Below are 12202 nucleotides of genomic sequence, written 5' to 3'. Positions count from 1 at the left end.
CCAAATTCATATCACAGTAAACCAAAACTGCCTTCCCTGTGCCAGATGGATCCAGCCAGTAATTGTTGCTTGCAGTATTTTTTCCTTCGCTTGCTGTTATTTCCCGGCATGAACGTGCTGGTAACTCCGGAATCGAACCCAAGGGAGCTGGTATGTAAGTAAAAATGTTGAAAATAAAGTATATGTAGGTGCACAAGTCGAAAGCCGAGAGTGAAAAGCACAAGAGAATTAGAATGAGGATCTAATTCCATTCACTCAAATTCCGCCTTCCAATGTGTTAAATTAAATGCTCTGTCAAGCACCCTTCTCTTGGGAAGTGGGCCCCCCTCACTTTTAAACCTTTCCTTTAGAACCACCAGCTTTTTTTATATTCTTCCCAGACCTTAAGCTTTTTGTATCATTTTAAAGCAGAAAGAAAGAAATAATTTGTTATCATTATTTCACACATGCATCAAAGCTGTTCTGTGAAGAAGTTAACTAAAAGTTAAACTGAATAAAGGGGGTAAGTTTCTAAAGAAACTGTGGTGCTGCGTCGGTGGGAGAGTATAACAAGGTAATTTGGTGCTATCAACTGACTTGATAACGTAAGTTGACCACTGTTCAGAGTTTCAAAACAAATGTTTCGAGCGCTAGCCCTTCGTCAGAGGGAATGGAGGAATTGTGGGTTGTGTGTCTATCGGCACTAGTTGGAGCTACGCTTTTTTACAAAGCAACTACAAAGAAAAAGGATATAACTAATATCGTTAATTATTAGAATTGAGAAATGATAGAAAAATCAATACCGATGAGCGTGGGAGATCAGAAAACAAGGACTGTAAGCAAAGTCGAACATATGACCAAAATATTGATAATTATCATCAATTATAATTATTAAGTTGGCCACTGTTCAGAGTTTCAAAACAGATGTTTCGACCGTTAGCCCTTCGTCAGAGGGAATGGAGGAATTGTGGGCTGTGTATCTATCGGCAGAACTTGGAGCTACGCTTTTGGTGGGAAACTACAAAGCCACTACAAAGAAATGGGATAGTACTAATATCGTTCATCATTAGAATTGAGAAATGATAGAAAAATCAATACCGATGAGCGTGGGAGATCAGAAAACAAGGACTGTAAGCAAAGTCGAGCGTATAACCGAAATATTGATAATTATTATCCAACATTATTGGCTGAATAGTTACCTCTTCCGTTCAAACGACGAATATAAAACCACGCTGGATCCGAGCGGAAGTTCTCGGGTCTTGCGTCCTTTGTGCGGTTGTTTAATTCACAGATCTGTTCTTTTCTGTTGAAATTATAGCTCTGGCAGGTAATTTCCCTTTCACATAAGAAATCACAGATATGAGGAGCTGCTACCGCCATTCTCTTGAAAACGAAGCCTTTGAGAGTCATGCCATGAATGTTAATTTCTATCCTGCATTGATCCTCAGCGGTTACAAGGTTGGTGAACGAAACACAGACAAGAAAATAACGAAATATCCACAGCATTTTTCCTGAAAAACGAAATTCATAGACATCAGTGAGTAAAATTTTTTTCTCAAGGCTGACTAAGAACACTGGATAATTAGAACAACAGGACCTTCAACCACCCCGCTCTTCTGTTATTCTCTTTTTTAAAGACTTATCGCAAGATATAAAAATTTAGCCTTCAAAATATACTATTGAGAAAATGATTGGAGGAGAAAATTCTTCCATTTTACGGGTGGCCTGGAAATGAGGTGCAGGGAGAATTAGAGCTGAAAGTAATGTAATAGGACTTGAGAGAGGTTGTCGGTAATTTCGAGAATTCAGCGACAGAAGCAAAAATTCAACTTTTTTTTTATTTGCTCAAGAAGAACCTTTTGGTGAATCGTTTTCAAAAATAATATTCAAAAGTTCCAGCGAGTTTTTATTTTGGAAAAAAATACGAAAGTTCGAAATCGGCCAAAACGTACCTATTTTGCATAATTTCTATTGGGCTTTTAGTGCATTTTCACAACGATCACACAAGACAACGAAAAATTATCTTGAATTCATTTTTTCATAAGTTGTTTTTCATCCCTTGGAGTAGCTTTGCAACTATATTTCATCTCCAACTGAACTTTCTTTCGTTTGTAACCACCCGCATAAAGTACCCTATATTTTCTATTCCGTTTGTACGCTGAATTTTGCTATATTTCAGACGACCATAACATAGTGGGTATACAAATGTACATAAAATAAAACGGCTCTTTTCAACGAGAAATTCTTCATGTTTATCATGTAAAAATATTATTTTTGGCCCGCGAAAAGCGAGCGCGCCAGACCAAAATATATAGCTTGCAGTTTCACGGAGTTAGGCCATTTTCCTTGCTGTACTCTTACTGCAAATCGCACGCTATTGGGACAAAACTCGACGTGTTTGGTCTCTACTTCAGTTTTGATTCATTGAAATATATCGATTTTAACTTAAAAATTAAGCTACCTTTATTGTTAAGTGAACAAACCACCGTTTTAGGTAAAGTTTTTGAGTTGACTTTTCTCGAGTGCTAAATAAACAAATCGCTGTTTACAGCTCTGTCGACGTGTTTTTAACCTGAAATTGGCCCGTCGCATATATTGTTCTTTAATTTACAATCTATCCCACTGGCATAACTTTGGAGTAAATTACTTGTAACTATAAATGTTGCTGTAAATACGTGAGCGTGAGCTAAATAAAATCTTCGCACACTTAAAATATTCGAAACATGTAGTTGTCGCATGAAAATACTCGCTTAATTGTGCATGAACCTCGGTGTTTTGCTCGGTTGCTTTTGTAGATTTCTACCACTGTCACTATAAAACAGTATGTTTGTGTAGTCCACCTGTTTAGATACATTTTCAAATCAACTGTAGGTTGGAATTCTGTTGGTAAAAATTGTCGAAGAAATCCGAGAAAAATGGCATGTAGCACCGGGCAGTCGTGCTACATTCAATCTCACCGATTTCAACGAAACTTTGCCAGGTTAAAGGATCTACCCCAAAACTAAAAAATACCAACTGGTTTCTGTTTTGGTTTTTTCCGGGGGGATTTAGACCACCCCCGGTTTTTCTTGATCCTTAGTTAATGTCCACCTCTAGTATCAGTCAATTTGATTGACGGCTTGTCAATCAACAGAGGCAAATAAACGACTGAGTTTTTAGACTTTTCGATTCATCCAAATATTTGACAACTTTGAAAAGTGAGATGCAAAGATCTTTATTATTTTTTTTTAGCTTAATAGCAGCTGTACCCTCTCCTGCAGTCTTCGTCTAAATTTGCAAGGTCACTCCTTATCTTCTGCCTTATCAGAGGCGGTTGCCTTACTAGTTTCCTCCCCTGTCCAGCTCATGTCAAGGAAATAATTATTTGCTTTCTGAGAAAAGGTGGCTGATTTTTGTGTTTTCCAAAGAGCCCATACAAAGTCCATTTAGCTAGTTAGGGATGTTTCGTCAGAAGTTTACCTGAGGTCCAACCTTAAACGTAACCACCCCCTTTAAAATGGCAAGCCGGTCTTCGTCCATTTTCTCTTGATCTTTTCATAGGCGGATTTTTTTGTCAGCTTCACTGTGTTTGCCTTTGTTAGGGTGCTTTTGGATGGCAGCCAATCACTGAAACGTCTGGATACATCCTTCCTCTTAGCAAGAATATCTCGCTTTCTTGTTCTGTCTGTGACGGATTGGATATAGTTCTCGCGATGACCCGCGTTCAGGGATCCGTGCACGTTGCTGATAACCACCCACTTCTACGATTAGTTTACTGAAGGTTTCTAATGCGATGAGCTGAGGTGCTCCAAACTGTGACAGTTGGTCTGCGCTATAAACTTGTCGCAGTTCTAAAGTCAGAGGGAGGGTCGCCCACCTCTATTTATGTGAGCGTCTCTACAGTACCTGCGTATCCCTAGCAATCATATGATATAAAGTTCATTTCAGTCGCAAATCATTAGTTAGGAAAACTGATGTTCAGATAAGCGCTCTTCTTGCCCTTTTTCCTTATTCATTGCTGTCTCTAAGATAGCAGTTACAGTACGCGTTCTATTAGGTTTACAGTCACCTTGTCACCAGGAAGACTCGCCACCAGTTTTGATTTCTTCTGCCATCTTCAGATTCACCTCTCTCTCAACTTTACGTGTCCGATTTTTATGACGAGGATACTGGCATTTACAAACCCGAAGGTCTGAATATTATACCAAGTTGTGCACGATATTTGAGGCATATCGTGAAATCGCGGCCTTCGTAATCTCCAAATAAGCCAATGCGCACTAGAATAAGCTTCTTCTCGGACGAAACGCATGTTTGGGATACATTGACGTCTCTCAAATGTTTTTTTTTGTTTTTTTTGTGCTGTACACCCACGAGTTTAGAGGTGTGAGCTTTGCCGTCCCTGGCCAGCGCGAGAATTGAGAACTTTTTAGACACTCGATTTCTTATACGGCATCACTATGAAGACGTAATACAACTGATACACCTACACTACAAAGGATTGACAATGTCTGTTGCGCTGTTGCGAGAAGGAGGAAAATATTACCGGCAGTGTAAATTCTTTAAGAAATTCAGAGACTTTTCAGAGATGTCTATCTTTGGCTGTCACAAAAAATTGACCCTCTCTTAATACTTACGGTATCAAATCATTGATTATGACAGGGTGAGCTTAATTTTTCTGTTGAACTCACTGCACGAACTGAGAAAGTAAAAACTTGTATTTATCTCCCACGCATTTCATCTGACAATAGTAGACTTCATCAAGGAGTTTTATAAGTAGGGTAAATAAGCTTGCTCATATGCAAATAGTAAATAAGTTGTCTCTTTACTATTGAAGCCAGTGGATATAATTCGCCAGGTGCGCCTACGGTGTTATACATGCGTGACATTTTTCGGACGTTACATGTACGAGTACGTAATCTGTTTGAGGGTCACATATTTAGTGTAAATATTTGACCCCTCGAGTTCACGTAATGTCTCTAGTTTACAGAGGTCTTAGAAAGCTTCATTACTGGGATTTGCCTTCTGCGCGTAGAAGGCTACAAGCGAATTTCTCGGGTATAATTGCTTTTGATTTCTCAACTGATGTTGTCGCGAACAGCTTTTAGGAGTCACGAAACAAAAAAACTCATCGGCTTATCGGGACCTAGTTTCATGTACTAATGGAAGTAAATGGCAAATAAAAACATATTCTCTTGAGAGATAAAGTTATAAATAACAGGGGTTCTTTGAAACAAATAGTGATAGAAAAGGTTTCAGTTCTGGTCAATATTGACTTTTCATAGCCTACTTCCAAATCTGAGGGAACGCGCCGAGGGAATAAAAAAAACATACATGTGTGATAATGCAAGGAGGAGAATAAAAATACAAATAAAGAAAAAGGAGAAAACATAGAAACCCGTGTTGCAGCGCGCAGATATCTTTTGAGCCAGACCTACACACTTATGCCCGACACCACGCAAAGAAACTCAAAAGAGTGCTGTATATGAACTTGTTCGCACGTGCACGCAGGAAAGGCCATGACAATCAACGAAAATAATGGCAAATACAGATGATATTTGCAGTCAAAAAACGGGCAAATAAGATGACAGAAGGATAAAGAACTTTCTGGAGGTGTCTTCTTAAAAAAATGAAAAACAATTTTTACTTCTCATGAAAGGTCACGCAGTCACGCTACAAATACTATTTCTACGTGGAATTTCTTGATGGTGGAAAGTGGAAAAACCATTTTCCAGTCTTATTTTCTGGAAACATGGCGCAGTTAATAAATTTTATGGGGCTATTGATATTTCCTATCAAATAAGAGAAGCAGAGTTTCCCGAAAAGCCGAAATTGTTACACTCGGGAACTTGTACGTCAACAAGCACGCGGCATGTGAATTTAAAATCTCCTCTCCTGTTACAGTTTCCTTATTGTGAACTTTGCGATAATGATAATGAACAATCAAATTGTAGACTAATGAATGTTTTGGTTTTGTACAAGTGTCTTATTTCCTGATTTTATCAAATCTTTAAAATAATAAAAGACAGAAGAAAGAAACGCTACGATTTTCCCATCGATTTTTCAGCTAAAAACACGTCGACAGAGCTGGTATCTTTGTAAACAGCGATTTGTTTATTTAGCACTCGAGAAAAGTCAACTCAAAAACTTTACCTAAAACGGTGGTTTGTTCACTTAACAATAAAGGTAGGTTAATTTTTAAGTTAAAATCGATATATTTAAATGAATCAAAACTGAAGTAGAGACCAAACACGTCGACTTTTGTCCCAATAGCGTGCGATTTGCAGTAGGAGTACAGCAAGGAAAATGGCCTAACTCCGTGAAACTGCAAGCTATATATTTTGGTCTGGCGCGCTCGCTTTTCGCGGGCCAAAAATAATATTTTTACATGATAAACATGAAGAATTTCTCGTTGAAAAGAGCCGTTTTATTTTATGTACATTTGTATACCCTCTATGTTATAGTCGTCTGAAATATAGCAAAATTCAGCGTACAAACGGAATAGAAAATATAGGGTACTTTACGCGGGTGGTTACAAACGAAAGAAAGTTCAGTTGGAGATGAAATATAGTTGCAAAGCTACTCCAAGGGATGAAAAACAACTTATGAAAAAATGAATCCAAGATAATTTTTCGCTGTCTTGTACGAGCGTTGTGAAAATGCACTAAAAGCCCAATAGAAATTATATGCAAATTAGGTACGTTTTGGCCGATTTCGAACTTTCATATTTTTTTCCAAAATAAAAACTCGCTGGAACTTTTGAATATTATTTTTGAAAACGATTCACCAAAAGGGTCTTTTTGAGAAAATAAAAAAAAAGTTGAATTTTTGCTTCTGTCGCCGGATTCTCGAAAATTATTGACAACCTCTCTTGAAAGTTTTGGGAAATTATGAGCTTTTCAAGGTCTGGACAATTTTGAATGAATGAGCGGACGAGAAATTGATCGAGTGGAGATACCGCCGACAATTCATTTTTCCCGGTGCAGAGGCGGTCATTCGTCTAATTTGTTTCGGCTTCGGTGTAATATCTTCATGACTACACACTCGTACTGGATCGTACACTATAAAGGCTGAAAGTATACTTCTGAACCTAAAATATCCTAAGGAACTCAATGACTCGATCATTGCCATCAGTCTCCGTTACGATTACATGAGACTGAGTAAAATTTGTTTAACAAATTTTTCTCTTGAAATCACCTGTTTTGGCTGAGTGAAGTGAAATTGTTCTGGATCGGTAATAACTTATTCCTTTCATCTGCCCACTCATTCAAGTACATGAATCTCTCGATTTACGTTTAATGAAAAACGGAACCAGCCTTTACATCAACTTTGAAGCCGAACTGTACCAAACAGCCAAACAGCGCGAAAATTAAGGCGCTCATTTTTTCCAAGGTCTGCCAGTAGTCATTTTATCCATCGTGTACCATCAAAAAGTCAAAAATTAAACGTGGTTCACGGACATCATTGTAGAGACAATGACTGTTTATTCAAAGTAAACCTTCCCTTTTGGCTCAGCCCAGAAACCATGTTCCCTAAAATTTTACATATTTGAATTTTGTCATTTTCAAAAAAATATTGCAAAACAAAATAAAAACCTCCTTTGAAATACGTGGTTGTCTCATGCCACTCCAGGTGTGTAGATGAAGGAAATAATTATTGTATTAAGAACTAATTTGAATATTTCACGGCTTAGTTATGTAGATAAAGATAATAAAAAAGTTATATGATGATTAAGGAAACTTTGAAATAGTTCTTAGACAACATTTACAAATAATACCCCATTCACAACATCAGCCGGGTTGAATTAAAACAGAGATGTGAATAACTGAATTTTCCGTAGGTTTCAAGAAAACGCTAGTTTATATTTTCATTCTGCTAAATTCGAAGTTGAAAAACGTCGGTTTAAGCAGCTGCTAAGAAGACAATTTTCAAAAAAAATTTAACTTAACACCTCTAAAACATTTTTAAGCATTAGTGTGCATTGGGTATAGGAAAATCTTACCTCGTACTCCTGGTATTAGGGAAGCCAAAACGGTGAGAACGAAGCAGTAGAAAACAGACAGCATGTCCTTAGAAAGAAACGCACGTTATAATTCCAACGAACAGCTTGAGTGAGTTTTTCCTCCTTAAGATAAACATTTAGCGAAATGAGACAGCTGCAGTTTCATTTTGGTTCAAATACATCACCTCCTATGTCTAATTATCAGCTTCACAACTGAATTATTTTCCCTGTGAACCAGTTGATTGGTGGAATTCAATTATACTTAATGCATGTCAATGGTCTATAATTTGAATAAAAATAAAGGAAGATGTCCTTCATGTGTTGTTTTATTCTGGCTTAACTAGATCCGTATGAGTGCGACGTATGAGGAAGTTAATATATAGAGAGTAATACATGGACGCGCGTAGATATGGAATTTCTCTTCGAGTGTTTAACTTTACTTTTGCCGTGAAGTTATTCTTTTTGCCGTAAGGTTTTTTCTTTTGCCGTGACAGTTGTGGGTCACCGTACTTTACCAACTGTTTACACGCATTCCTCGTTCGCCCACACTTGAGCGTAAAATAAAGACGACCGTTTTACCAAAACAAGTTGGTGTTCCGTAATTTTGGGGTTGGCTCTAACGGAGAATTTGTTTCTTATTCTTATATTTATTTCTCCTTCTTTGATTGTGAGTTGAAGCAACTTTTTCATGTAATCAAGTGTCATTCGTACACGTTCGTACATGCATGACTTGTGCCCTCCACCCCCCTCCCCCTCCCTTCATCAGGCCGTTCACCTCAGCACCCTTTTAGTTTCCGTTTTTAAAAAAAGGAAGAGTGAGGGGGGGGGGAGGAGGGAGGGTAGAAGGTGATTCACAAGCTAACACTTAGTATCAACAGACCAAAGAACCTGTCAAACAAATTTAAACTCTCTGACAAGAAATTGAATTTCAATTTTGTCGGATGACAAGCCCCGTCCATGCGCTACTTCACGTCTTCTTTCAGACTTTTCAATGCAAATGTAAATTTGTAATTGCGAAAAACTTATCACTTCCCTTCTGCTGGAAATAGTCTCCATAACAGCTGACTCGTTTCAGCTGTACTTAAATTGGAAAACGCGAATAAAAGGTTACGTGTCTGAATATTAAACGAATTCTTGTTTTGTCGATCAGAAGTCCATGAGGCATAGACTTAGCAAAAATTACAGCTAAAAATAGTGTATTTATTCTCTGGATGAGCTGAATTAGGGCTATCAGTGCCGATTAGTGGTATCGTGGGTGCAAGTGATGTAGCACTGAGTTAAGGATACAAATTTTAATTTTTGTCTTAAGAGATTTAATTTAAATATTTCAACTGAATTTTGATTAAGATACAAATTTTAATTTGCATCTTTGACAATGTTAGTCAGCAGTTTAACTTGAGGACTTCAGAAGGTGACAATTCCAAGCGAACATAAAGTAGGACTTTTTCTATTATCAGAAATTGCTGCTTGAATGTTACAACTGATAGCTTGTAATCATAACATTGGCGTTGTTCCATTCATTCCTTTTTGCCTTCTTAGATTAGATATTTATACTTCGAATAATAATGCTTGAAAATAAAGCTTTGTGAACGTATAATCATAAAACGAAGGAGAGAAACGAGGAAGAACAATTTGCAATGATAAGACTAAATGACATACATCAATGGAGAGGAATTTGACTTCTCAAAAAAATCTACTGACTTGGCGTGGTCTTGTAAAGTGTAAAAACATCTCTGAACAATTAGTTGAATCAACAGATTATAAACTAGTTAGTTTTAATCTATTGATTGTATACATGTCAGGACTCTCATTAACGTTCTTATGTATCAGTTAAATCTTGAAACTTTTCAAGTTTGTCGACTGATGAACCGACAAAGTTACAGGTAGCACGTTCTTTACAAAATGTAGTATCGCTCTTTGCTTGATCACAAGGCTCATGCTCTTTCGATGCTCAGTAAGTCTAGACGTTATTACTAATCTTATGTTTTTGTTCGTATTAATTCAACCTTTTACTTTTCGCTGAACCAATTGATTCACAAAACTTATGCTCTGTGATCATTCTATCAATTCAAACTTAATTAAAAGGCTTCTATTTCGTTGACACTTGATTGCTCTTTAAATAAACACAAAAGTTGCATTATGTTTCCACTCAGTCACCTCACACATGATCATAAAGCTGGCTCTGTTCCTATTCCGTCCCTCTACACTTGACACCTAACTGGATCACAAAGCTTACACACTCTGATTGCACTCAATCGCTCTACACGAGATAAAAAAAATTATGCTCTATTCCGTGACGCGCGCTGAACGGCTCTTTTTGCCTTCATCTTGAAGTTTTGAGTCTAATTGAGGCTTGATTTACTTGTAAGTAAAACATCGAGCGTCCAAGTACCGCCAATGTTTTTGGAGTACCAGAGGTGCCTTGAGTCTCCTTGCGGATTGAAGCCAAATTGAAAAGGAATCGATGGTTGTGTTACTTGTAGATTTTTAGAGTAACGCAACAGAGTCATGAGGAATGATGTGAACACTTGATTTGTGCAAGCTTGTCGAGCACCTGTTTTTAATGATCTTCAGGCCAAGGCCAGTCAGCGAATACTGAAACTCACTGTCAGCAGAAACTCAACTGATGTAGCCCGATGATGAGGAGTTTTTTTAATCCTGATCTAGCAACTCGAACAACACGAACAGAACTGAAACATAACAAAACGAAGGTTCATCTTTGATAATCAAAAGGAAGTAATAAACCTATTGCTCCACGTGCCATGACTTTTCCAACTGCTCAGAGTTCCTATCTATTAAAACAGGAAAAGCTTGAAGAGAGCTTACATCTGAGGGGAGGGGGGGTGGGGGGGAAGGGGCTTATAATTGGATGTATTTTTCTGTTTTACAGTTAGATGGGCGTGAATTATTCAAATCAGAAGTCCAATCAGAAACTGCGTTGGAAATCCTCAAATAGTTCGTATCGCTTTTTATAGTCACAGAAATAGTTTGTTGTTCACTGTTTTCCATCACCTAAATATCTATGCATCATACAATTTTCGATTACCCTGCAAAGACCTTCAATTAAGGCTGGTTTTCGTGTGCTGCGAAAAAACATCAAAGACGAGTAAAAACGATAAGTAAAGTTGGGGGATCCACGAACTTTCCTGTCAGATACATGGAAATTTTTTCGTTCTTTTATAAATTTGCCTTGCTTTCAGTTGATGTGACTTTATAATTTAGGTTTAACTAACACACATGAAGAAAATACTGACAGCCAGACATCAATTTATTGAGTTTCACTAGAATTTACAAAATCTACATTATGGACCGACAATATAGGGAAAAGTGATTGCTCTTTTCTGTAACTCATAGAAACAATTCTTGGGAACCTTTAGTCAATCCACCAGAAAAGAATGTTCTCAATATATTTCTAACTATTATTAAGCAGAAACCTTCTTTCCAACTCCGTGAAAATTACAGTGCATTGAGTGAAAGAGCACGAGGGCCTCCCGAAAAGACATTCCAGATGTTAGCAGAAAAACAGAATATAACAAGAAAATAAGGTTTTGCGTTAACTTGAATGTGCCATCACCTACAATCAGTGTTACGTGTAGCAAAATTTAGAAGATGAACGGGCAAAAAAATTAAAGAAGCCATCAGTAGTGAGAATCGATTTTAGTTTTGAGCTGATCAAGGAAAAAATAGATTGACTGCATAATGAACCTTTACATTGTTAAATGTGTATTCATTTAAATTGGATACACAAGAACATGGAGAGCTGACTTCACAATTGTTTATCTACAAAATTATTAGTTAGTCCTTATTACCCATAAGTTATTACTTGACCAATTATCGCTATCTTCCCACCATGCCCGCCATTTAAAGTCTAAACAGTCTTAGCATTTGTATCTTCTTTATTCTATAAGCGAAAGTAATTTGTGGCTAACATGGTCCTCACCCAGGAGATTATAAAGTATTAACGTGCCTCGCCCTAGTATTGTATGCTTTTAACGCGTAAGAATTTGAGTGAATAAAGAAGTGAGAAAATTTTTGTTCACTGTTTTTTATCACCTAAATATTCATGCATCATACAACTCAGAACGTACGAGCAATGTTTAATTCTCCCCATTCCTTCCCTTCGTCCCTTCCCTTCTTCCCCCCTCCCCTACCCCATCCCTCCCCCCACGGGAGAAGGTGAGGTCAGTACAAATTTATAAACTCACCTATTCTAGCAAATGTTGTTTGTGAATTTTAATTGTAACC

The 12202-nt window shown here is 37.4% G+C and overlaps 1 protein-coding gene across 1 annotated transcript in view; it reads right to left on the bottom strand.

The window, feature by feature from the left end:
* LOC136283110 (ALK tyrosine kinase receptor-like) overlaps positions 1-8040 on the bottom strand; it is a 15922-nt gene extending 7882 nt beyond the window's left edge. The window contains exons 1-3 of the mRNA XM_066171383.1: positions 7958-8040; positions 1179-1490; positions 1-147 (exon numbers count right to left, since the gene is read on the bottom strand). The exon at positions 1-147 is cut by the window's left edge and continues 3 nt beyond it. Coding sequence (XP_066027480.1) covers positions 1-147; positions 1179-1490; positions 7958-8021 — 523 coding nt within the window. The 5' untranslated portion in view covers positions 8022-8040. The remainder of the gene's footprint in view (positions 148-1178; positions 1491-7957) is intronic.
* Between the last annotated feature and the right edge of the window lie 4162 nt (positions 8041-12202).

This window comes from Pocillopora verrucosa, chromosome 8 (assembly GCF_036669915.1).
Source record: "Pocillopora verrucosa isolate sample1 chromosome 8, ASM3666991v2, whole genome shotgun sequence".
In the NCBI taxonomy this organism is placed as follows: domain Eukaryota; kingdom Metazoa; phylum Cnidaria; class Anthozoa; order Scleractinia; family Pocilloporidae; genus Pocillopora; species Pocillopora verrucosa.
This window is presented reverse-complemented; position numbering and strand designations above follow the sequence as displayed.